This window comes from Haliaeetus leucocephalus, unplaced genomic scaffold, assembly GCF_000737465.1.
Source record: "Haliaeetus leucocephalus isolate CR32 unplaced genomic scaffold, Haliaeetus_leucocephalus-4.0 Scaffold526, whole genome shotgun sequence".
NCBI classification, from domain to species: Eukaryota; Metazoa; Chordata; class Aves; order Accipitriformes; family Accipitridae; genus Haliaeetus; species Haliaeetus leucocephalus.
This window is the reverse complement of record NW_010972962.1, coordinates 2,251,351-2,276,922: the sequence shown is the minus strand read 5'-3', so window position 1 is coordinate 2,276,922 and position 25,572 is coordinate 2,251,351. Positions and strand designations below refer to the sequence as shown.

The 25,572-nt window shown below is 39.1% G+C and overlaps 1 protein-coding gene across 1 annotated transcript in view; it reads right to left on the bottom strand.

The window, feature by feature from the left end:
- KCNH1 (potassium voltage-gated channel, subfamily H (eag-related), member 1) overlaps positions 1 to 25,572 on the bottom strand; it is a 179,910-nt gene that overhangs the window by 73,205 nt on the left and 81,133 nt on the right. The window contains exons 8-9 of the mRNA XM_010576438.1: positions 18,255 to 18,454; positions 14,499 to 14,751 (exon numbers count right to left, since the gene is read on the bottom strand). Coding sequence (XP_010574740.1) covers positions 14,499 to 14,751; positions 18,255 to 18,454 — 453 coding nt within the window. The remainder of the gene's footprint in view (positions 1 to 14,498; positions 14,752 to 18,254; positions 18,455 to 25,572) is intronic.

Genomic DNA, 25,572 nt, shown 5'->3' with positions numbered 1-25,572 from the left:
TTAACTGGCATGCAAAGGATTTGTTTCTCACATCTATGTTGTTGAGTTTTCTTAATCTGGGTAACAATTACCCACCATTGTGTCAATAAAACCATCTTGTATAATATATCAGTGCAGTTACAGAGTGTAATGAAACACTACCATACATCAATATTAAAGTAAGTTTGCCCTAGTTTGCTAGATCATTGCCAGAAAAGTCTGTCTTTACAACAGTACGAAAGAGCAGATCTCTCAACTCTGGTGGCTCTAATGCTTTTCAGCTGGTAAGATTCTCAAGAAAATCTTTAGTAGTTGTGCGTGTGTGTCCCAATATAATACAGCAGAGGTTTAAGGTAACAACATAGTCCAAAACAAGAAGAGTACATGCTAGTTATCACCAAGATAATACTGACAAGGCAAGAATATTTAGCTGTTACACCCTGGAAGAAAGAAAACATGGCCATTTCTTTACAACCTTCCCATGTGCCTGCGTCTATGAGCTTGGGGCAGCCAGTGAAGTCCCTACTGAGGAATATTGAAATGAAGGCATTTACACCAGTCTAGGCACTACAACACAGAACAAGTATACCAAAATCTGCCTGAGGAGCAGCCCCCAGTCAGGATTTCACTGGTTATATTCCAGCTTAGGCTGGGCACCAAAGGGAGTGTTTAGGAGAAAGTTACAAGCTCCTTTAAGGAGTAATGGTCTTTTTTTTTTTTTTTTCTGTTTTCTGACATATAATGATAACAAGATAAGAATATTTAGTTGTTACCTTAGATAATGAAAAACTGCACTGTTTTTGTTTTGAATGGTATTTTCCTCTTAAACCTCTGCTGTGTTATATCACCACTGCACATCACTTTTAACACAAACAACGAAGAAATACGTTCACAGTGTCTATCAAGTTGTGGTAGGGATGGACAAGATGGTCCCTTGTCTTACAAGTAATACTTTGCCCGTAGCAATTCTTAAAGCCAAAGCATCAAAATATATATTAGTTTATTGACTTCACCCAGGCCCTTTTAGATTTCATTCCCTAAATAAATAAATAAATAGTCATGTATGAGAGTCTATATGAAAGTCAAGACAACCATCATGAGTAAAGAGATCAAGAAAACTTCTAAATTAAACCCAGAACTCCCATTTCAGCCCTTGAGCTGCACTTCCACCATTATGTAATCTCTTCCATTAGATGATAAGCATTTTCTCTTTGAGGAGAAGCTATCAGCCTGATGGTAATCTATGCCATAGTGCAGTAAGTTGTGGTTCAGACTGATGTGCCCCCAGTCTTCCACAAAAGCCCTATTGCAGTCCACCTGCTAGGGACCAGTTTAGTCCCTGAACACTTTGGAGGAGCATAGACTATATTTCCATTTTAAATGCATATATACACTGAAACCACCTGCTCGATATGCACATTTTTTCCCCACAAAGTTAGGCAAAGGCACCATAATGATACCCTTCCTTCCACCTCTAGTCTCTTTATATAGGACAGTACCAACATCCAGAAATACTGCAAAGGCTGCGTATCAGTAAGCATGGTGGTAGTCCAATAGCCCCATGCAGTAAGCAACTTTTCATTTTAATGGTAATGACTTTTCACACTTTCATTTATTTAAACATACACTTTTTTAGTAGACACATTAAAAATGGCCTAAGAAAAAAGGCTTCCATGCACTTAAAATAGATCATCATCTACAAGGCCTTTAGACAGACAAACGCACAATATATTCAAAATTGAAGTAAAACAATTTTTATGCACCATAAAAACTGATATGCTTCACTGGGTAAAAATGGATTGTTTGCCTTTGGAATAAATATGCTTTTACTTGCAATCTTCCAGGCAATTAGCTAAACAACTGTTTTAATTAACGTTCTGGAATCTATCAAGCATTGAAATGTGCCATCACTGATGAGCAACAGTTAGAGCTGCTAGTCCAAGCGTAAGGGAGAGGAATTCTAGCTCGTTTCTAAGCGTGTTTCTTAACATCTCCAGACAAGTTTCCCTACCTTAAAATGACAACAATTATTTTACTGCCCCACAGTAACATGAAGAATAATCAGTAGAATGCAAGTACAAACAGCATGGTGCTGCTTTGCCTGCATATGAAAAGGCATACAGCAGAAGTTAGTTACATCTCACTCTTTTTAACATATAATTCTGCTTTCAACGTAACACAGAAAGACACAACTGTGTTCTTCACCTGTGGCAGCAACCCCGTTTTTCCCTTGTTATTTGTAACTCCTGAAAAACTCCCCCTCCTGCAGTTTCCTGCCACCCCAGGGAGCCGCTTCCCTCTGGTGACAAGAGCAGCCCATGAAGGAGCTACGTCTGCGGGTGCCCACTGAGACAAACCAAAACAGAGAAAAGCAACACATGAACCACAGACTGAGTCAGACCACAGAAGCCTCAATTTTTTTAAAAAAGACAAACCAGGCTAAAACAAGAAGTTGTACTGTTTTCTATCATTAAGAATTTCTTGAAGTTCATTGAGTTAACAGCCAGTATCTAGTAAAAAGTCAATCCTACATTACAGTTCGATTTCCAAAGCAAGGCACACGTGCAAGCATCACACTGGTTGCTTTCTGTCAAGTGCATTTTCTAAATGATGCACACCAAAACTATCAATCTAGATTGTCAGATTTTAAAAAATTTGTGTTTGGCATTCACAGAAAAATGGGGGGAAAAAAGGAGCAGTAGCAAGTCTTTATAGCAAGCAGGAATTAAAATTCCACCCAGGAGTACCTGCACTGGATTAGAACAATAATCTTAAACATAACAAGGAACTGCATACCATCTCCCTTCGTTTATATGTTCTCCATAAAGTAAGATCAATCACTCAGGAAAAAGGAAGGAAAAAAAAAAAGGCAGATTAAGTGGGTGTTTTATCAAAAACATCTGTAACTGGGAAGCAAGAAGAGTAAGATGAGACTTACAGGTGTGTCAGAAGGTGGTTGGCAAAGTGTAATGGCTGCATTAGAGAAACTGAGTCAAAAGCCTCTTTTTACATATAACTCCAGGCTTTATATATTTCACCTTACCTCTGAAGAAAGATTAAAAAACTAGAGAAATGCAGATGGCCATTTGTCAGTACTTTGCATTTCTCATTCCCAGCTTGCTGAGTTCCAGACATTTGCCAGGAACACCGCCAATCACACTTAAAGTGGATGATCTAAGCTTTCACCATCAATCATTTGTATTCCCTGCTGGATTTGTGGGCTGAGGACCTTTTCCACCATCAGCTCAGTATGCACTGGAAAGCCAAATAGTTTTCTGCCTTTTATGTTTGCTTGTTTGTTTTAATTATAATAACAAGTCCCCAAACCCTGATATATTTAAACACTAAAGAATTATTTTATAAAACCAGCACCTTCTGTTTCTGTATTTTTTCTTTCCCAACCTTTTCTCCATAACAAATTTGCTATTCATCTTATAAGTGAAAAGATTTCTCTGTTACCACTGCAAATTCAGCCTGAGTCAGCCAAAAGGTCAAGCCACATCCATTCTGTCTCCTGAAAGCAACACCAGTAATGAAGATCTGATTATTGCAACTTAGCCAAGTGTTTTGCTGATTCTGCTTGAGAAAAAAAACATGCTTGCACATTACAGCTGTATTGCCTTGATGTGCCTACCAGAACAACGCTTAGTTTTTTTCACTTTTACAAACAGGAAGTATTGAAGAGCTCTCAGACAGAAGATATTCCACCCTACTCTGAAAAAATATGACTCTATGTGCAATATTTTGACTGATAAGCTACTCAGTTCACTTTTGGGTTCTGGGTATCTGGGGGTCATGGTGCAGTTTTGGTGTGATAGCAGCTGGGTGAGAAGATGAGGCCATGGATTCATGTGCTAAAGGTCTTCCAAGTCAGTATGGACTTTGATGGGATTCACATGAATCCATGGATTTTCAGTACATCAGACAAAATATTCATGTTAGAATCATTCTTAAATCAATAGTAATAGTTGTTACAGCAGCCAACACCAGAATCTAGCTGAGGCCCCTTCCAGATCTGCCTTCATCTGCACGTTTGAACTATAGAAGTACTGTGATCCGACATAGTCTCAGCAAACCCAAAGATAAGCTAGAATGACCAAACACTGCTTGATGATACCTCAGTAGCAAGGCAGCACTAAGCACATCTTGGAAATCAGGTGTTAGCAAATACAGTTATCTGTGATGCTGATCCACAGCTGCTGCCACACCTGCACAACGACTTTCCCATCACAGCTCCCTGAGGCACCCACACTGGCCTGTGCCCTCAGGATTTGTTCTCCACCTCCAAGCAGACAGAGACACCAACTGCTGTAAAGGCAAACACAGATTCTTTGTGCGTTGGTTTCTATTTTGCTCAGTTAAAATGCTGCTGAAATTTAAAAACAAACAAAAAAAATTGGCCTGATCTTTCTCTTTTATTTTTAACCTCCTAAACAGATTTGAACAGAACCAGAGGATCTGAAGTTAGTCCATGTCACCTACCAATTGTATTCAAGCATAATTCCACTTAGGACAGTATATTTACCCCTCGTGTTCAAAGCCAGCGATGAGAGACTCGGGTCTGTTGTGGTTTAAGCCCAGCCGGCAACAAAGCACCATGAAGCTGTTCCCTCACTCCTCCCCTGCCAGTGGGATGGGGAGGAGAAAATATAAAGAAAAGCTCGTGGGTCGAGACAAGGACAGGGAGGGATCACTCACCACTTATGGTCATGGCCAAAAAACAGACTCAACTTGGGGAAAAAACAAAATCAATGTAATTTACTACCAATCAAATCAAAACAAAGATAGCGAGAAGTAAAACCAAACCTTAGAACATCTTCCCCCAGCCCTCCCTTCTTCCCAGGCTCAACTCCACTCCCGGTTTTCTCCACCTCCTCACGGGAATGGGACTTGCAGTCAGTCCATCTCACGCTGTCTTTGCTGCTCCTTCCTCCTCAGGGGAGAACTCCTCCCACTCTTCCCCTGCTCCAGCGTGGGGTCCCTCCCACCAGAGACAGTCCTCCGTGAACTTCTCCAATGTGAGTCCTTCCCACAGGCTGCAGTTCTTCACGAACTGCTCCCGTATGGGTCCCTTCCATGGGCTGCAGTCCTTCAGGCACAGACTGCTCCAGCACAGGCTTTCCCATGGAGTCACAGCCATCTCTGGGGGCATCCACCTGCTCTGGTGTGGGGTCCTCCACGGGCTGCAGGTGGGCATCTGCTCCCCCGCTCCCCTCCATGGCTGCAGGGGGACAGCCTGCCGTCTCACCAGGGGCTGCAGGGGCATCCCCTCCTCTGGCGCACCTCCTCCCCTCCTTCCTCACTGACCTTGGTGTCTGCGGAGGGGTCTCTCTCACATTCCAGTGTCCTCCCCCACTGCAGGTTCCCCTTCTTCAGTCTGTTCTCCCAGAGGCACTAGCATCATCGCTGATGGGCTCTGCCTTGGCCAGAGGCCGGTCTGACTTGGAGCCGGGGAATCTTCTAGCAGCTTCTCACAGGAGCCATCCCTGTAGCCCCCTCCCCTGCTACCAAAACCCCACCACACAAACTCAAAACAGGGTCCAACCCCCTCTGTGATCACCACGTCTGCTTGGCTTGAACTGAAAATCTTCCCTCATCTCCTCCTTATCTGAGAAAGGCATGCAATTTAAATTCTCCCATTTTACAGAGAGAAGGAAGATTCAAGGAAAGCAGAGGCACCGGAGCAAAAATAATTTTTCCTCTTGGTGCATTGTTTTAAGGCAATGAATATCTGCCAGCCAGAAAAAAACAGAGCTACCATTTGGTATCAAGGTAGAGCACCCTGTACCCGTCCCACAGATAAATTGCACAGCTTGACAGCCACTGAATAGCCTGTAGTTTGGTCCTCCAACACAGTACAGCTGGCAGATGATGATGCATGGAGGTGATTTGTTGCTTTGGATTTTCTTAAGATTTCTCAAATGCAAACTGAGACACGTAATGAGAAGCGAATGACCAACTGCACTGCAGAGAATATACTATTTTTCATTAACCAGAGGCTTTAATCACTCTTTTCCTCTAGTAAGACCTTAAGGAAAAAAAGCCAGAGTATCAGTGCCACAGTAACCCAAATAAGCGTTACAGCGATAATAAACTGAAGTTACACTTTCAGTGATTCGCCTGGTGCACAAATAGAAACACAGTTTATCTGTTCATGTTTTAAAACACAGCTTGGCAACATTTTGCAGACAGTTTACTATACAAATGCATTAATGTTCTCTGTTGAAGCACATTACTGTACAGACAAAATAAAAACATTTATTTTAGAGCACCAGATGAGTAGCAACAACATGAATTAGTTACAGCTAAGATTTCTATTATTATTATAATTAATGTGTTTATTTGTCTCACTGAATAGAGTGTGGATTATATGTCACTGCTTGACTTACTGTGATGAGAAGAGTTTTAAAATGTCAACTGGGCCCTACCAGGCTTATTCACAAAAAGCTAGGAGGCTTCACCAGAATCTGAATTGTTTATCCTTATTTGATTTTTAAGGGTTACTGTAGAAAAATGTAAATATGTGGCTAGTTTGTACAAACTCTGAAGACATGGAAGTTGCCAGCTCAAATAGCTAGTCACAAATGTATTTGAATTTAGTTGCATTGGTTAAGTAATAGGAAAAACACTGCTCCATCTGTGTTGTCATTGCATGGACAGTGCTAGTTCTCTGATTGAAAAACCTATACCAGAGGCTCAAATTGCAATATCCTCAGAGTTATTCTCCAATGACTTAGAAACAGGCTTTATGTTATAGCTATTGCTTGCAGCTTACATTAAAGCCCCCAAATTTGATTTTTTTTATTTCAGACAAAAGGATTCACAGGAGTTTAAAATAGTAGATTTTACTTTATGAAATATATAAAGTAAATATTTTGAAAACCTCGCCAAGTTCAGCGCTATAGTATACTTCATTTTATTTAATATTTCTAGCAACATCTTGAGGATAAATTTAACAATGTTTCAGAAACGTACCTCTGAAAAAAGTTTTAAACTTGAAACCTGGAGAAAACAAAGAAAAATAAGTGTTCCGTGAAGATTTATTTTTTGGATTTTTTTTTAACCTGGCTTTTCAGTGAAAAAAATTATTCTTCTTCCTCCAAAATTCTGAGACATAAACAAAACCCTACCCAAAACAAAAATGAAAATTAATTCAGTGGTTCACCTTCCAGAAATCAGGGCCTTCACAGAAATCCAACTTCTTTGTTAAATTATAGTTTCTACCTCTTCATATCTCTGGCTGGAGTATGCACACAAATGTGATGGGCAAGCCTTCTTAACACAGCCTGAGATATCAAGGAACATACTGGGAGAGAGAGCCTCATCTCCACCACATCTCAGCTTCAGCTGCCAGTACGTCACAGATCGCTGTTGCCAGTAGCCTGCCACCAGACATTACCATCTTCCAAAGGGGACTTCTTCCACATCTGGTGGTGTCAGATGACTTAAGAGCACATTATGCAAAGTTGCATAAATTCGCAACAATAAAATGTGAAACTCTAGAAGAAAAATCAACTGATTTGAAGTGCCAAGAAGTTCACGACTGAGGCCTCTATTCACAGGGAATCCCCCTCTTCCCCAGTTATTCCAGCAAGTCTTTAATCAAGTGTTTTAAAAATCTGTTTCTCTAATTCCCACACAGTCTTATACCATCTATAGATAGCAGTGGACAAGCGCTTGGTGATTCCTACTTTTAATGCTCTACCAGAAGTTAGACACAGAACAAGTAATGTCTGGCTGAAGTCTCAAAATCGGCAACTCCTGATGTCAACCCACATTACATTTTCTAGATGTCTGGCACACATAGGAATAAAGAATACTCTCTGTCCAAAGCCACCACTTGGAATAAACCTATACTTCTCAATAAAAGTTTTAGTGCTGCTCCTACATCCACTGTGAAATAAAAATTTTTTATTAATGTAGACCTCTTTATGTTACTGTCTTTTAAAAGTTTAGCTGGATCTCCATTTCTAATACTCTTCCTAACAATGTGCTTGGACACGTATTGAGGAAATCAGACTTTTAAAATTGTTCCTGATGTTTGCTGAATCACTTCATAGAAACACGCAACTTGTCTGACCTGCCTATATATGTAAAACTGGGGAAAAAAAAATAAGGTTTAAACTATAAATAGAAAAAGCACAACAGAGCTACTGAAGATAAAGCTGGATTTTAATTTCAATCATTCCTTTTTCATAGCACCGCTGGTCACGTTACAGTCTTATTCAATAGCATAAACAATGCTGTGATGTTAGATACTGTCTCTGAAAATAGTAACAAAACTCTAATGCCATCCATAATCCTGCAACCACTTCTTAAGCCTAAGAGCACAGCAGCTTGGCATTTTTAACACAGGGAGATCTAACTAAATTTAAAACTCAGGTGAAAAATGAAGTAGAGAAGTAAGGGACTTTTTCAAAGACTTGGCATTAAATAACAACAGGCCCCAAAACACACAATGAAATTCTCAGAACGGAGTTGTACACAAAGCTTTTTAGTTTAGGGAAACCTGAGTTAGCTCAGGTACTGGGGATAGTCTAAAGATAGCCTGTCTGAGCCTGGGGTCAGCACAGTTAACTTACCTGACATCTTCAAGTCTGCCGAGAAGCAACCTGTACACGATTGTGTGGAAGATGCAATGCTTTCCCACTGAGTACATCTAAGACAGACAATACTTCTGCATTGCTATTTTCTCTCCTCTAAAATAAACCAAGCCTGTGGTGCAGTTGCCCTTGCAGTCTGCACTGTCCTATCTGGATGCAAATCTGTCCCACCAAAATCTGAATCAAACCCCTTGCGTCTACATCTGAATGAAATGCTTATGGCTAAATGAGTAAGCTAAAGCAATTGTAAAGAAAACAAACAATTATTCTTATAACGTTCCTTTAAGATTGCAATTAGATCAAATTAAATCAGCAGGAATTTCTCTACACAAAGCAAATGGAGCATTTAATATCCTGCTGAAACAAAACATGGTACACCAAGCTCTCCTACAACATCATGTTAAAACCACAGTCTCCAATCTTGTCAATGTTATAGCTTTGTAAATAACAATAAAAGATCTGTATTTCAGGGACATCCAATTTTCACTTCCTCAACTCACATATGATCCTTTGCACAATTCCTCCCTACCCCCACCAGAAAAAAAGAATGAACTGATATATCCCACTTTCCCCCTGATGGTGAAGAAGGCAGCCAGGTCTAGACTATAAATTCCCGTTCTTGACATTCTGTTACTGCATACTTTCACACTTATGTAATATCTACATTCTGTTATTTCCCTTCAGCTTTGATAGCAGCAAAAGAAGTAGCAACAGCAAACTGTCCTTGTGGAGGGCAATGATTTTCCTTGCTCACAATAAATTACTGCCTTGATTTCCCTTCCCATCTCTTTCAATTTACCTGCCCTTTGTGGAGTCAGGAGTTGGACTCCACAGTTCTCCTGGGTCCCTTCCAGCTAAGAATATTCTATGATTGTATGATTAATACTCTTTGCTAAACCAACAATCAATAAAAAAGTTTATTCTTTTCAAAGTTCGGAGCTCAAATAAGGATAGCAAAAACATAATAAATGCAGAACAGCTGGGATGCAACACTTGGGATAAACTCCTTTACTCTTGGGATAAACTGTTTTGTGTGGGGGTTTTGTTTTCTCAACTAAACCTTCTAGTAAATGTTATTTTTCTCATCCATTGCTCAGCTCTGAAGATCACAGTGCTTTTCAAGGACTTGTTTTTTAATTGCTAAATAAAGGCTTAAAGGCTCCCAGTTTCTAAGCAAGTCCGCAAGACTAACCTCCAGTCTTATCATCCATACACACAGGGCCCCCTTGCAGGGATCATCAAGACCACTTCAGCAACTCTGAACGATTCACATAAGTGAAGATCTGCTGCTCAGTCAGGCCCTCTAAGAGTCATTAATTGACAAATTTTGCAGCAGTCTGAAAATTCATGGAAAGACACCACTTTCCCCACTACTATCTAGAAAAAAAAGCCTGTCACCCTGATTTCAAGGTCCTTCCTCTCTCTGGCCTTTTACTGGAACTTCCTAAATTTCAAAGATTACCCCAATTTTAAGCAGAACGGGTTGGAACCAACCTGGGTCCAAGAATCACTTGCTTCCTTCAGATTTCCTAGAGAGGAGGGATTTTCTGTTCAATCTTGGAGTACAATTATGTCAGTCATATCTAACTTAGAATCAATTATTTTCTAGTAAGATCAAAAATGGTTCTCTCAGTCATTTGTACGTAAAAATTAACACAACATAAATCCTTTTCTAATAAGGCCTCCTATCCAGTCCTTCCATGTACTTCCAAAAAATACTTACAAAAAGTTAATTTTGCTACTATGCCATTATTTTCTATAATTCTCATTAAATTATCTACGTACACATTCAATTGGAGGTGTAACACAAGAACTAGCACTTCCTCTAGCAGTGGTGACGAGAAATTAAAAAGGTCCCGACTAAAAGACTGGAGGACCAGGGAAGTACCCTGTTAGCCCCAGCAATGGTGTATCATCTGCTCAGCTAGACTTCTAATAGCTTCTTGATTAATGCAGTTCCAAACAATCTACATTCTCATACTGCACTAAGGAAATTTGTACCTTCATAGTGTAAAAAATATAAAATGTGCATTGAAAGACACTTTAGGTCTTCAAGCTACCCTAAATTAAGAAACAATAACCAGCTATGCAGGCTTATTTCATGCTTCCATTACAATCCCTTTTCCCCTGTGTATTTCAAAGAAAGCTGCAGCCAGACCTTATGGTCCCTACCTGGAACACATTTAATTCAGGAGGAATCTTTTAAGAAGACATTAATTAGATTAAAATGTAGCAAATCTCCCCTGAGCATGAGTAAATTTTAACTTTTCAAAGACCTGCAATAAGGTCGAGTTTTCAGATGGCCAGTGGCTCAGCCTGAGAGGTCTGCTCCAAAGCAGAGAAACTAGAGCTGCCAAATGAAGTGCATGTAAATGGTTGATTGTTTTTAACAGTGACAAAACAACGCATTTTCTCTAATTACATTTGGACAAATGGGTAAGTTTCTAAGCAAGAGTAGTTCAAAGAGATATGTCAGTCTCAGATGAATAAAGCACCATCGGCCCAAATGGGAAGGCTTAGAAAAGTTAAAAGCAAAGCCAAGTTGAAAACAGTCTCTTAATGGAAGTCCTGCACGACCTGTGCTTCGCTCAGTTCTCTTCACGGCAGGGACTATGGGATTTGTCTCTATCTTCCATAAAGTGCTGAGTGTACATCAGCACTTCACCCTACGCAACAGCAATGGTGTAAATGGAAGAACAGTGAACTACAGGAAACGGAATTGTATTTCATCCAAGCACCTTTCCACTAGTTAATCTTCACTTCTACATAGTCCCACTCATATACTTACACATTAACTTAGAAAACCATAGTAATACAGTGGCCTTTCTTGCTATGTCCTCCTTTTCTGACCCATTTGTATTAGAATGAATCACAAATAAATAAATCACCTGGCTTAAAGGTAATTTTATACTTTTTTATTTTTGTTTCTTTGACACATCAAATCCAAAGATTGTGTTGCATGAACATCACTAATTTCTTTATTTCAGCAGAAATTTTGGACAGAGTTCAAAAATGTGTCTTTCACCCCAACAAATCAAACTTCATACAAAATGCATCAATTACTTTAAATTTTGCAAAGAATTTCCATAAACATTGCAAAGAATTTTCTTCTTTTATTTGTTTACTCATTTTTGTGTTTGTCTCTAAGTCAAATTAATGGGGAAGGCAATCTTAGGTGACACACAGAAAAAAAAAAGTACATTTCTTTCACTGCTGGCCTGTGTGCAATTTCTTCCAACTCAGTACTCGTATCAATCCAAGTCAGTGCTTTGTTATAAGAACATAAGCCTGAACTGAGAATATACCCGTCTCTTGCGTATTACACAGAACTGATCTAGAAGGATATTATGCAAGTGTACACAACACACTCCAAACTCCAGGGCTACGCAATAAAATTTTATATGCTAGTCTGCAAGACTAAATGATTTCAGAACTTGAAAATGTTTCATATGAATTGGATCCTTTAAGGATTAAGGGTAGTTTGCCTTTGGTTTATGTAATGCTGTACAGCAGTCACACAGACTAATTTAGAGATGCAATTTATTTCTCTGTTGTAAGGAAGATACAGGCTACATCATAAATTGCAAAGGCTGCTTTATTAAGTGACAGCTAAAGCTGAGCAAACATTCACCTTGAATAATTTATGCATTTACTTTTTATTTTTATTTCAAGAATACCTGAGAGAAGATTACGGTCTCTCCAACATACCTGTTAACTGACATTACCCTACAGAATTTCTCACATGGTTTGCTGTTACATGCCTGATGCTAATAGCTATGCTTAGCTGTGATTGGTAAACAAAACTTACAGCATAGGCTGTTCTGGCTGAATGATCAGCAACAATCACATTTCTTGTACAATATAGATGTTATTTTTTTTTTGCTTGTAGTGCCCTGTTCTATCTGCCGTACTTTTATCAAGAACTTGACAAGTTTAGCTGAACATGAAATTAAAAAAACCCAACAATTGCTATTCTACAGTTAAGAAAACTGAGAGCACAAAGAAGTTAGGGAGGAAATCCTGACCCATCTCCTGCAGCATTCTTCAGTAATGTGGTGCTTACATAATGCAATGCTGAAGGAGAAGAAAGTCCAACTGGTTTAGAATAGGGATTAAAATGGTGAAAAATTTAGTTAACGACACCATTTCTTATCAGGATAGAGAAACCTTCAACAGAATGCTTCACAGCCTGGGGGAGGAAGGTACACACACATGTGGAAGGAAAGGGATTCCTTAGTCCAGAAACTGAAACACAAAAATCAATACACATTTATCCAAAATGAAATCTTGCAGAATGACAAACAGATCCCACTTCATTTTACTTTCCTCTCTGATTACACTATTCACAAAGAAAATGACAGAGCTCATCAACTTTAGTGCAAGCCAGAGAACTGACTCCAAATTCCAAAAAAATAAAGGTGTGGAGGGAAGACGATCAATAGTTACTGTCCCAGGAGAAGAGCAATAACAAAATATTTCTATTCATTCAGATACCAAGGAATCAGCCTCATTTATCTGTAGTTATCACTCCGCAGCAGCAGAGATTAGGGGTTCATGTTTCCTTAGCACTGATTTCTCAAGGAATCTAGGCCAAGTATTTTCTAAAGTGAGTATTATGATAAAACATGGAAGATACCAGTAAAGGTGAGGAGAAAATTGGTATCTTTAAAGGACATGTTAAAAAAATTTATTTCAGTGCTTTTTACCTATACTGATTAGAGCAGCAAGATGTTTTGAGGTTTTATTCTTGTGATGGACACAGGAGGAGGCATTATGGGATAAAAGGTGACACAAACTGAGAGGCTTTAGTTTGTTCCACATTTGCCATGTTAATTCATGAGAGTTCAGCATGGCAAAAAGTAGTAAGTTCTTCATGTGCAACTTATAAAAGCAGAAGTTGCTAGTATCATATAGTACTGAACAGCACAGGTGATTCCAGAACAAAAGAGAATCGGTTATCCCCCTACTTCTCACCACTTTAGTTTCTTGTGTGGCACAAAATATTATGAACTGGATTCCGCAGGACACTAAATTCACCCTATGCTGTATATGCAATCCTGCTCAGAAGTAGAGAAAAACCGAACTCAGTATATTTATTAGCCCCCTCATTTTCCAGTAGACATTCCTCTTAGGACAGCTGGATGTATGTGTTCAGAAACAGTAAGATTACCAAGCTGTTTTCTTCTCTTTTTCCGGGCTGTTATGAGTGACAGGTACTGGATTAAGCCACCGTGAGAATTTACCTTATCACAAAAGGGTCTGACAGAATCAAATGATAAGTATCACCTCCTCAGTGCTCCAGCCACCCCATGATTCATATACATCTATTGGATTATCACACTCTTTTCTCCTAGCTTTGCCTCAGTGTTGTTCACACCACTATCAGCTTCTTTTTAATGCCTCCAGCTGTCATTCCAAGTTAACACAAATCAGCTCTAAATTTTTATATTACTTTGACTTGAAAAGAGAGAAATATTATTTCAACATGAGATCTTAAATAAATCTAATAGGAAAATTTCCAGCAAAAGTGGATTATTATCAGGGGCATGGGAGGGAGGCAGGGAAGCCAGGCACTTTAAAAATAAGTTTTCTGAAGTCCTCAATGGAATTTCTAACGAAAAGAGATGTGGTGAGACAGGGAGAACACCAATTATGACCAGGATCCCAATGCTCAAGTAGAGTTTCCATTGACCAGAAGAAATAGGGTTGAAGCAATCTGGAGATGAGGTGCTTGCCCTTCCTGTTTACCTCTGTGGAACAGGAAGGACAATAAAATATACCTCACCAGGCCATGCTAAAGCTAACTTGACTGAAGCTTTTTAAAGAATGAGTTAAGTGCTTGAGTAGAAGAGGCTATAAAAATGCTCTATGCATCTATATTTGTGCACAATGCATATTATCAGCTGTGAAACTCACCCAATATAGCAACGACTTCATCATCCTGGATTACTTCCAAAGACCCCGAAACCACAAAGCAAAGGCTGTCGACACTCTCGCCAGCGTGGTAGATCAGGTCTCCGGGGGCACAGTGCACTGTCTGAAATTCCATGGCAAGTGCTCGAAGGCACCCATCGCTCGCCAGCCTGAAGGCTGGGTGCTCCTTGAAAACTTTGCGGTTCAGATGCACACAGATATCTGCTCTCATGTCCTTAGGGCATATCTGCAAAACCTGAGAAGGAAATTAGGCAATCAGTTCCTGTGCATGGCTTATATGTGCCTATTATCCCTAGTTCACTATACAGGGTTTAAGAACTAATTTCCTCCTTCTTTTAAGATTTCTAATCTCAGTCTGTATATTTATTTTTATATTATTTATACACATAAGCCACAATACTAACTTAGACTACTTTACAATACCTGAAGGAAAATAATGTTTTCATCTCAGCAACATGCTCTGATGGATGTTGAGTTACCAGGATAAGGCCTCAGGTTTTTAAGACAATAAAACTGAGAGCACAGCAGTACAGAAAGTGGTGGAGAAAAGCTTCCTGAAGGATTGTTTCTAGATTGTCACTCTTTTGATAGGCAGATTCCATGAAAAGCCTGTACAAATTATACACTGCAAGTAAGAGAATATTGTATAGAGGAGAAGTGCAATCTCATATCCCTTTAGTAAAAAAAAAAGTTATTAAAAGTTTCATTAACTCATAATACTGAGATTTGCAGGTATTCAAATTCACCCCTCAGTGGCAGTAACAAGTTTGTTGTTCACACAAGAAAGGGACTTTGAGGTATGATACTGTGTTGGGCAACTTTTTATCTTCCAAATGCAATGTTCCTCACAGCAGTTCATGATGCGTGCTCCTAAGGGTACACAAACTGATGCTTAGCACAGCGGGTACCCGTCAGGGCCATTTCTGAAGGTTTTTAATACAATACAAACAGCCGAGTGGAAAGAATACAGAATTACTACTACATGTACAGATTAAAAGTTCCTGGCAAAAACACTGGAAATGCATAACAGGAGCAGGGTTTTGGGATGACAAAATCCTTGGAGGATAGTCTGTGATGAAGTACATCTCAGGACATATTATATGAGAAAAACATTGAGTAGTGGAAGTTTGCCTCTTTTTTTTTTTTTTTGTTAGTAATATCTATTCCATCCAATTAATGGGCACTCTGGGGGAGCTTCAGAGTTACTCCTACACATTTTCCTGGATGGAAAGAGATGGTTGCTTCAATGCAAACACTCCTGGAAAGCAGGCAGCACTATGGCTATGCCTACACCTTGCAATGGGGCTCTCTGCAAGATCTGAGCAGAGAACCAAGCTCATAACTCTGTGCATGGCACTGGTTCCAGATATTACGCTTGCTACTCCAAAGGCAAATGACTATCACCAATATCATCATCTTTGGCCCACCTCCAAGCAGACCTGCTATTACAGATACTACTTCTGAAAGAGATATATTTCCATAGTGCTTAAGTGTAGGGCACTCATGGATGATCTCTCCTGGCTGCCCCACAGGGAGCAGCAGCCGAACCTGCCAGTTCTCAGTTTTCCAGGCTCAAAGAAGTGGGTCGGGGCACCAGGACCTGCATTTAACGTGGAACACAGGCAGAGGCTATAGCTGTCTTTGCAATTATCTTATTTACTCTGGCAACAAAACCATTCTGTATTTGCAGATGCTTGCCAAACTTTGCTACTGGAATTACACACACACACTTCACAGTTACTTGATTATCACGCACAAAAAGGGTTGTTGTAATAGAAATAGTAGTAAAGAAACCAGAATATACAAGAGTATATTTAAAATGAGGCTCTTAGCCAAAAACCCCTTGGTTTCCCAGTCTAAGAGGAAGTTAACTCATTTTCCATTCTCCATTTAGAGAAGTTGTCTGCAGACTTCACAGAAATTAAAGGGATTAAAGACATTTGAGAGTTACAGACAAATGGCAGAAGACTTTCATTTGTATGGGAGGTAAGAAACATATCTTCATGGTTTAATTTTAGAATGTTTCAGCAGCTCTTGGTTAAATTTTGTTATACTGGCATTTTCTAGACTTACAGACTTTGCTTTTAGCTGATTATTCACTCCTTGGCATGCCTGCAGTTAACACCAAATTTGTCGCCTACAAAATAGTGAGAAGACTGATTCTGTGCTAAGTTCATCTTTAAGTATCTGCCTCATCTGTAGAAAACAGCACTGCATTACACAGCAGCACAACTACCACTGTTCTGTCACAGGAGCAATACATGTTTTATTTATTGCATGTCATCCTAGCAGTTATACACAGGCATCGAACCAATGGAACTCAGACCTGAGAGTTTATGGATTGGCACGGCCATTAGTCGGTCTTATATCTGCTAGCTTTTGCTATGCAGATGAAAGTTGATTTCTTGGTTTTACAGTCATCACTACTGGCAGTTCAGCTATGAACACACCAGTTACTGAAAACAACACCATATTAAGCTCTTTGATGTCCTGATAATTGGAGACTTTTTTCCTGTTTATTAAGATAATTCTCAAAGGCTACAGTGAGTTGTGCTTGGTTTGGTTATCCTGCTGTCTCCAAAGGCATTTTAAAGCATTTCTCTCCTTATCAGAGGAAGCCAAGAATGAACTTTGAAGATAAGCTAAACCAAACATGTTTTACATAGCAATTTTTTCTTGTTGCTTTGTTAAAATGATGAGAGGGGCTTGCACTGGGGGAGTGAATGAAAGCACCAGCATTCTTTACACTATGTGTCCTCAGATGTTATCTCTCCACCTTCCCCAAATACCTCAAACCCATAACCCCGCACAAAGATATTTTATGAGAAAACAGGCAGAGCAGTTTCTAATCAGCACTATCCAGTACTAAAACACCATTTCTTTCTGACAGCTAGTATGACGGACAGTGCTTACCAGAATCATGGTCTGGGATCTAAATGGCAGGTACGCTGAAGCCCATTTAGGAAAGCAAACAGTACCCTGTGTACCTACTGGTCTCCAGACAGCCCAGCGCAAGGCCACATCTGTTCTACTCTTTCATAATGACACTTTAACAGCTAGACAGAAGTGAGATTGTTTGCTCTTTAACTGCATCATCTACAGTTTAGAATACTAAATTAAGATGCCAACCAGAAGGCTGGTGACCAGAGCATTGGTATGATTTCCTGAATGAACGACCCCACAAATCATATCTCTTTACAGTCGGAAGAAAAACAGTATCTATCTCCATAAAAGCTAGCAACTAATATGAAAGCGGCAAGTAGTTAATTAGTATCTTTAACCTGCACACAGAATATTACATTCAAATTCTATGAAGAACAAACAAATTTTACTTTGTATTCAGGCCCACAGAGCTGCAAACAACCTTACACAACAGAAATATTGCAAAAAAACCCCAACACAAAAACCCCAACATTTGAAGAAATTCTGAGGTTGTGTTAGAACTTGGAACTTTTTTAGTTATCTTCTTTATTTACTGAAAACCAAGCTCTTTCCTTCATCATTTGTATACTATTTCATGCCGTATCACGAGAAAAACATATGTACTTTTATCACTAACATATGTCAGTATGACAGAGTAGCTGAAATACTGTATTTGAAAGTTTAAAATTAAGGGAAGGTACTACATGGAACTATTTAAAGAATATTTGTCTTCTTTACTAAGAAAGTACCTCCTGTTTATTTTCATGAAATACTTTCAGGATGTGACTTCTTTCCTTGCAGTTTCACTTAACTTACCTTTTCAGTATCTATTCCTCTGGACATTGACCAGGTGGAAACAATGTAATCCATCACACGTTCACTCAGTCCTTTAGGGACCTGGTAGAGCTTTAGAAAGTCCCGGACACTGTTCAGCATTTCATGATATCTGTTTGTATTAGCATACATTTGCTGAAATATGGTTGTCACATTACCAAAAATGGTTGCATACAGAAGGGCTGTAAAAAAAGAAAAACAATAGGTATAATACATAATAAGTTGTGATCATCAGTCTGTGTCCCAGGAAATTGCCAGGCCCATAGAAATTCATGCAATGTCAGTGCTTTGTTAGGAAGGCCCAACGAGCACAAGCATTTTATAGGTCACCTTCAGCACTACAAATTGAGGACCACCACCTACTTTTGTGATGGCGAGTCCTGCAACACAGAGTTCCTGCAACACAACTATTTGTCATTGTCCATCAAACAATTCAGTAGTATCCAAACCCTTACAGAACCACAATAGAAGACACAAGAATTTTAAGACAAATAGCTGGACAGCAAATACTTTAAAATTTCATCTCTGGTTTATAGTGCCTGTGTTGAAATGCCATCAGTGACAGATTTCCAAGCTTTAAGTGCATTACCACAGTAGTAAGCCGAGTCATCATTACCCACCTCAGTGTGACAACAACAATGCATCAAAGCAGAAGATGGAATATGTAATAAACAGCTACCATAGTCAGTGATTTATAGATGTAAGTTTAATAATACATAAAAACTCGCATTATGTTTTATATTCTTCAGGCAGAACAGCAAGGCCTGAGGCAAGAGCTCGAGCCCTCAAAGGCAGACGGCTGCACAGCCCTTCTGACTTCACTCAACACAGTTATGAAGCCAGCTGGTTCATCAGGATGGGTTTAAGAATAAACACGAGAGAGAAAAAACAGACAGTATTTCCAGGTGTGGAGAGAAGCAGATGAAAACACACAGGACTTGAGAAGATCCGCCTGCTGAAGCCCAAGACAGAACAGCAGGCTGGTGGCAGCCTCAGTGGTCATCTTTTGACAGCTTGCAGAGGCTGGGGCGGAAGCTCTTCCAGCCAATCCAGCCCTGAATGAAAGGGAAGGACTGGAAGCCTCAAGTGGAGTTTTCCTATGTTGTGAATCAGGTCAGTGATATGTGAGGGGCCAGCTGTAGAGGGAGACGAACAGTCAGATGGCAGATGCACCGATAACCACCAGTAAGTGCTCTGGAAGTGAAATTTTAAAAAATAAGAAAATATTTTGCCTTATCTAAATACACCTTTATGCTGTTTATTTCCTCCCTCACCCCCTCTTAAAAAAAAAAAAAAAAAAAAATATTCCCTCATCCCATTAATTCCTTTGAGAATGCAGCTATTTATTCATGTCAGTGTTACAGGCAGATAACCTTAAGCCAACTAAAATGCTTTAAGGTTTTATGACCAAAAAAACCCTTTGATAATGTGCAAAAGAAAATTACAGAACTATCTTTTCCCTTATCACCAAGAGATGTAATTTAAACTTAGACTTACTCAAGGCCTTTACACTCCTGATGCTCTATAGAATTCCCTCCTGATGCTGTATAACTTCTTTTCTTTTTATGAGTTCCTGTAGAGACCAGCTCTCCCCCTTTCTAACTACCGCTCTGTACAGATGGGTATAAAAATATATATAAAAATGTGCAAACTCAGTTTAAAAAGAAGTGGAGAGTATGAATAGGGATACAGTGACCAGAAATGTATAGATTATTTCTCTGTTTAACCTTAACTCGTGCCTGAGCTAAACCATACCGGGAGGTCTGATGCAATGAGTACTGACGAATGAAGAAATGCTTTAAAAAAAAGATTTACTATAAATGCTCCTTAATCCATGAGTATTTTGTATTTGAACAGCATTACCTTTCCCTAACTATGTCCTGTTTTGCTCTCTGTTATGCAGATGCAAACACAACCCTACGATATTGCTACCTTAGGCCCTACTTACATGGACTTTTACCCTAACAGAACATGAACCCAGGGCCTCCAAAACTGCAAAGTCCCACTGGCAGGACACTGCAGCAGCACAAAGGCATCCACAAACGTTGTTCTTCTGCCAGCCAGTATAGCGCTGAAAATAGGTGACAGTTTAGGAAGAGGGTCCCAAGCAAATTCTTGTCTGCAGATTTCTGGGCGACCATACTTGTGTGCATACAACTATCTCTTGCTCTCTGGTGAACAGTGAGACCTGAGGGTACAGTATCTTGGGATGTATAGCTCTATGCCAGAAAAGGTAAAATGGAGTCCCTACTCTGTCCCATTACTGTCCAGCTACATGAAGCCTAAAGAAAAACCAGAAATTTGATTCTTCACTTTGATTATTATGAGGCGAGCAGTCCTAGAGCAATTTCCACTGCAAATTGCAGCTACTATGCTCCACTATGACAATTATTTTGGCAAGAAAAATTATTCCTGCCTACATGAATTTTTTATTTTTAAAAAAATCCCCGAATTTACAATCCTTAATTTATCATTAGCTAACCCCTTTATTACTATTAAAGACACATTAAACCCAACAATTTTTGCAGCCTAATATTGGGTAGATACTTTAGCATATTAAACATTGACCTCTTCTGCACAGAAACAGCTTGCTGTGTGCCTTTCCTTCTTTTCAAAGGAATAATGAAATGAACCCACTGCAGTACACTGCAGGCCAAGAAAGATTTCAGAAACACACACTCTACTACAGGAAGACAGTTGGGCAATTTATGACAGAGCACAATCTCCAACATCTCCTCTCCATGAATGTCAAGATCCCTCAGAAAAGATAGAGCCCCTCACCCTTACATTAATATTCTTTTCTGACAACAGATAAAGAAAAACACATTGTCCCCAACAATGTGGCCACCCATTTACAATGCAGTCTGTGTCACCCCATTTAAACCAGTGTTTAAATAACGTCAAAGATAAAAGCATAGTAATTTCAATAGCCAATTACCCGCACAAGTGAATCATGAAGGTCAGACACAGGTTGGAAAGGTCACCAAATCATCTGCTACTTTTAATGATGTAACAAATAAGAATAGAGACATAAATACAAGTCAGTGCAGGTCTCAGCTACCACAGTAAAAGATCTGGGATCTCATTTTAGAATTATAAGAGGAAAAATTTCTATCTGTAAGAATGAGAGGTTTGCAATTACCCCAATTACAGATGTAAGTGCTGCATGCGGTTCCTGAGATGAATCATCAGATTGATGATGATTTGTTCAAACTGCACTCGTTCAAAGGCCTTGCATACAAAATGTGTGCATAAAACCTATACAGCAACAAGTAAGACCAACATCAACTAGTGAACAACTTCTTACATCTTGCCCCCAAGACTTGCAGTGCTTTCTAAAACAGAACTGCCTCCATTTTCACTTTCTGGAAAGCTGATCCAGAAAGTCTGTCTGCCTGCATGTAAATTCCACTTAACAATTAAAAAACCAAGACAAACGCCTTTTACATACTTAAGGAGGAGCCTGTGCTAATCTAAATACCATTCAAAGAGCAAGCACCTGGATTTACAGACAGTAGATGATTTAAATGTATAACTGCACTTTTGTTTCACTAACAAGTTCCTAGTTCACAACAAATTATTGAGTTTGTAGATGGCTGAGAGAAAGCACAGCCTTGAAAACCTGTTGCACTATATCACTTCTCACTGAAGACGAAACATAACCATAAATTAACCACAAAAATTGCATGCCTCAAAGGCATTTTTCAGATAACACATTGTGAGGTCACACAAAATTAACATTGATCAGATAAAAAGAAAAGCAGAAATTAATAATTGTATGGATTATAACACAATTATATGAGAAAAACACATTGTTTTTAAATGTGCAAATAGAACAATGTAAGGGCTTATAATTGCTTGAGATTAGGGGTCTTGATTAGTGATAATTATGCCTACTTACGGGTAGACAGCATGCAGTTAAAAGAAAAACACTGAACTGTTAATTACAGTCTGCAACCAAATACCAAACTGAACAGGTATCTATCAATGAATTGTCTACAGCACTAGTTTAGATAGAATTGTTATTTGTAGTCTTGCAACTTGAAACTAAAGCATCTAAAGCAAGATTTACTTATCAAGTATCTATATAACCTTCTAGAATAGTACAGAATTAAATAGGTTGCCCCATTTTCTATCAAGACAGATGCAGAGATGCTTAATTTGCTACTTCTTAGGAAGCATTGTATATTATAAAGTTTCCTATTTCTAATCTTTTCTCTACCTTTTATTTTTATTAATACAATGTATAGAGATATCATTTCATTTAGCTAGTAAAGAATAAATGGAAACAACTTAGCCATAACCTGATAGGTCAATTAATATTATGCACTTTATGAAGTTTCACAATATATTTACATAACATTTTCACATGGTATAAAACAAATTACAATTGCTACTATCTTCTTAGCATGTACATCAATTCCTGAATTTCACAACTTGGGGAAAAAGACATTTTTTGAAGTGAAAGTAAATTCCCAGAGGAGCTGTCCCCCCTGCTGTTCCAGTGACTGCTAGATTCTGCTCTTCCCACAGCTCTCTGTTCTCCCAGACTGAACCAATACACTGCTCCACCTCCCTCCTCTTTCACTCCACCAGCTTGTAATTTGCACCTCAGCTTAGGTACCCCACACGCAAAAGCAAGGCAGTAGCAATGGCAAAGATCAAAGAACTGGCACACTACTATCAGCTGAGCAAGTCTAAAAATCAATTCAATGGCAAACAGCAAAGTAGAAAGCCTGACTAGGCCTTAAGGGACATGAGCATCAAGTCATGTGGCAGAACCACTTGACTTCTAGGATGAAAGATGAGAAACCACTGGCAAATTTTGCTAAACTCTTGGTCAAATCCTACCGCAAATCTTCTCACACTCATCATCACATTTGCTGAAATCGTCCTGTGACAAGAGATGGGACATAGAAGGACCACACTAGGCTCCAGCTACAATGAAAATGTCTCCCCTGCAGAAGGATAGGCCACCAGTGAGGACACAGTTGATAAGGGCTAAACAACAGCACATCAGAGACGTGATTTTTTTTTTCCTCTTCCCATCACCAGAAAACCCAGGAACTGCAATGAAATGAAAGCCAGAGACATAAACAAAGGAACAGCTGGTCTAAGAAGCCACTTAAGCAACTACCAAGGACTAGAGTAGTAGAAACATCTGTGCACCTTAAAATAGGCTGTCTGCAGTATGTAAGGGCAGAAAGGGAAGAGTTAAGAACAGCTATGGAACAAACAGCACAAACAGCTCCCACTGCTTCTCTCCTCACACCCTTTCCTAGCTCTACAAAATAAAAGCAGACTGCTACTACAGCAGCACAGACCCACAAGCAAATAACCTCCTGTTATTTCAGGGACTTGAAACCATTTACATTTTGCCACTTTAAAGCTTAATGTGGAAGAAGAGAGATAAGTGTTGGTAAAACACCAAACCTTCCAAAGATGCTGAACTCCAGCATCCATCAGGATGCTTCAAAACTGAAGTTTTTTTATTTTGATTTGATCTGGTAGCACCCACACAGCTGGTAGCAGCAATCGCAGGTGTTTGGCTCCCAAGAATTTCACAAGCCTGGGCATTGTGGGCAGCACAAATCTCTAACCGTTTTTGCTTATGCCTTCAGCATGTTTGGGCTGAGATAAACAGCATGGGAAAACACACAGACCAAAACTGATCAGAGGAGCAATCAGAGCCGAAGTGAATAAAAGCCAATAAAACAAGCTTCAGCATCAGCCCTGCAAGAAAGCTCCTGGTTGCAAAATTAAGGAAGAGTCTGGTTGTACATTACATTTGTGCTGTAAAGGGAAGCCAACAGAAAATGACACATGCATGACACTGAAAGGAATTAAGAACATCCTGGATACAGAGAGACTTCAGGCTGGTAGAGTTTGAAATCCCTAACCACGAGCTTCTCTCACCTTCAGGAAAACAGGGCTGCACGTTCATATTCTATAAACAAACAGCACTTGCAGACCAATGAGTTCACATGACTCTTCTCACTTAAATTATCTGAAGGCATCAATATTTCTGTACCTCCACTGACTGGTTAGACACAAAGAGGCAACATCATTTTACATCCAAAGGTACATCATAAACCAGATATGAAGATACGTGTTTTGCGTCAACTTACAGGTAAATTCTTAAACCTGCCAGATAGCCATGACTAACTGCAAACACAGTAATGCTTAGTAATTCATTGACATTAAGGCCTTAACCCTTGATATCAAAGACTTTCAAAGAACCATTACAGTTTAATCAGTGAGTCCACGGAAAGCTCCTTGCGGAATCAAATTTTGTTTCAGTCAAAATACAACAATATGGGAAAGCAAGAGCAACAGGCAAGAAGATTTGCAAGGGGAAACATCAGCATGATTACTCAAAGGTAAGACTGGAGAAAAAGGAAGGTAATTCCACAGAAATGGCACTTTCTGTTTACCTCTCCATGTTTTATCCTCCACAAGATAGGTTCATCTCTAGTAAGGTAAGACAGAATGGCCAGGAAACGTACTGATTTTCACAACTAGTTAAAACAACTAAAATTCCTGTAAAGGAACAAGATATTTATCAGAACATTTCAGGAGGGTCATAAAGGGTTTTAAATGTGGAGCAGGATCTTGATGATGCTCTATGTTTTAAGCATGTGTACTTCAGTGAATGCTAAGCCTTTCTCTAGCGTAAGCCAATTTGATTATCAAGAGGAAACTAACTGTACAAACAGATTACAGCTGCAAAAGCCATTTGTATTCCAAACATACAAGGCCAGACTCACCAGTAGGACACTTATCAACAGGGGATGACTTCAGGTCAATGTATTCACCAGTGGGTTTTACCATGACAAGAATTATTAAAATGGCAAAATCTGATTAAATCCTCTGCAATGTGCAAGAAAGCACACTATTTTACTGTTTTGTAGAATTTTATGGACAATAAAATTTAAATTGTCTAGAAAATTGAAATGGATTTCCATTTCATTTCCCAGCACTAATGAACAGATCACCATTTAAATGACGACTGAGCCATTTAAGGGCATCATTTTTCTTCTACAATTTATACAGAGTAATGCATGGCCATTTTCAATTACTTGGTTAAAATTAAATCTCCAGATACTGCTTCTAGGTTTTTACTGACTTGCACCAATATGAAGGCTTTTACTTTGAAAGCTGTTTTTTTAATCTCAACTTATCTGAAATGGTTACTCCCAATTAGAAGCAAACTCTCATTTTTTAAAAATCTATTACTGAAATAGAGCTACACATAAAAAAAGTTAGGAAAAGATTCAAGAAAGGAGTGAATAAAAATGAA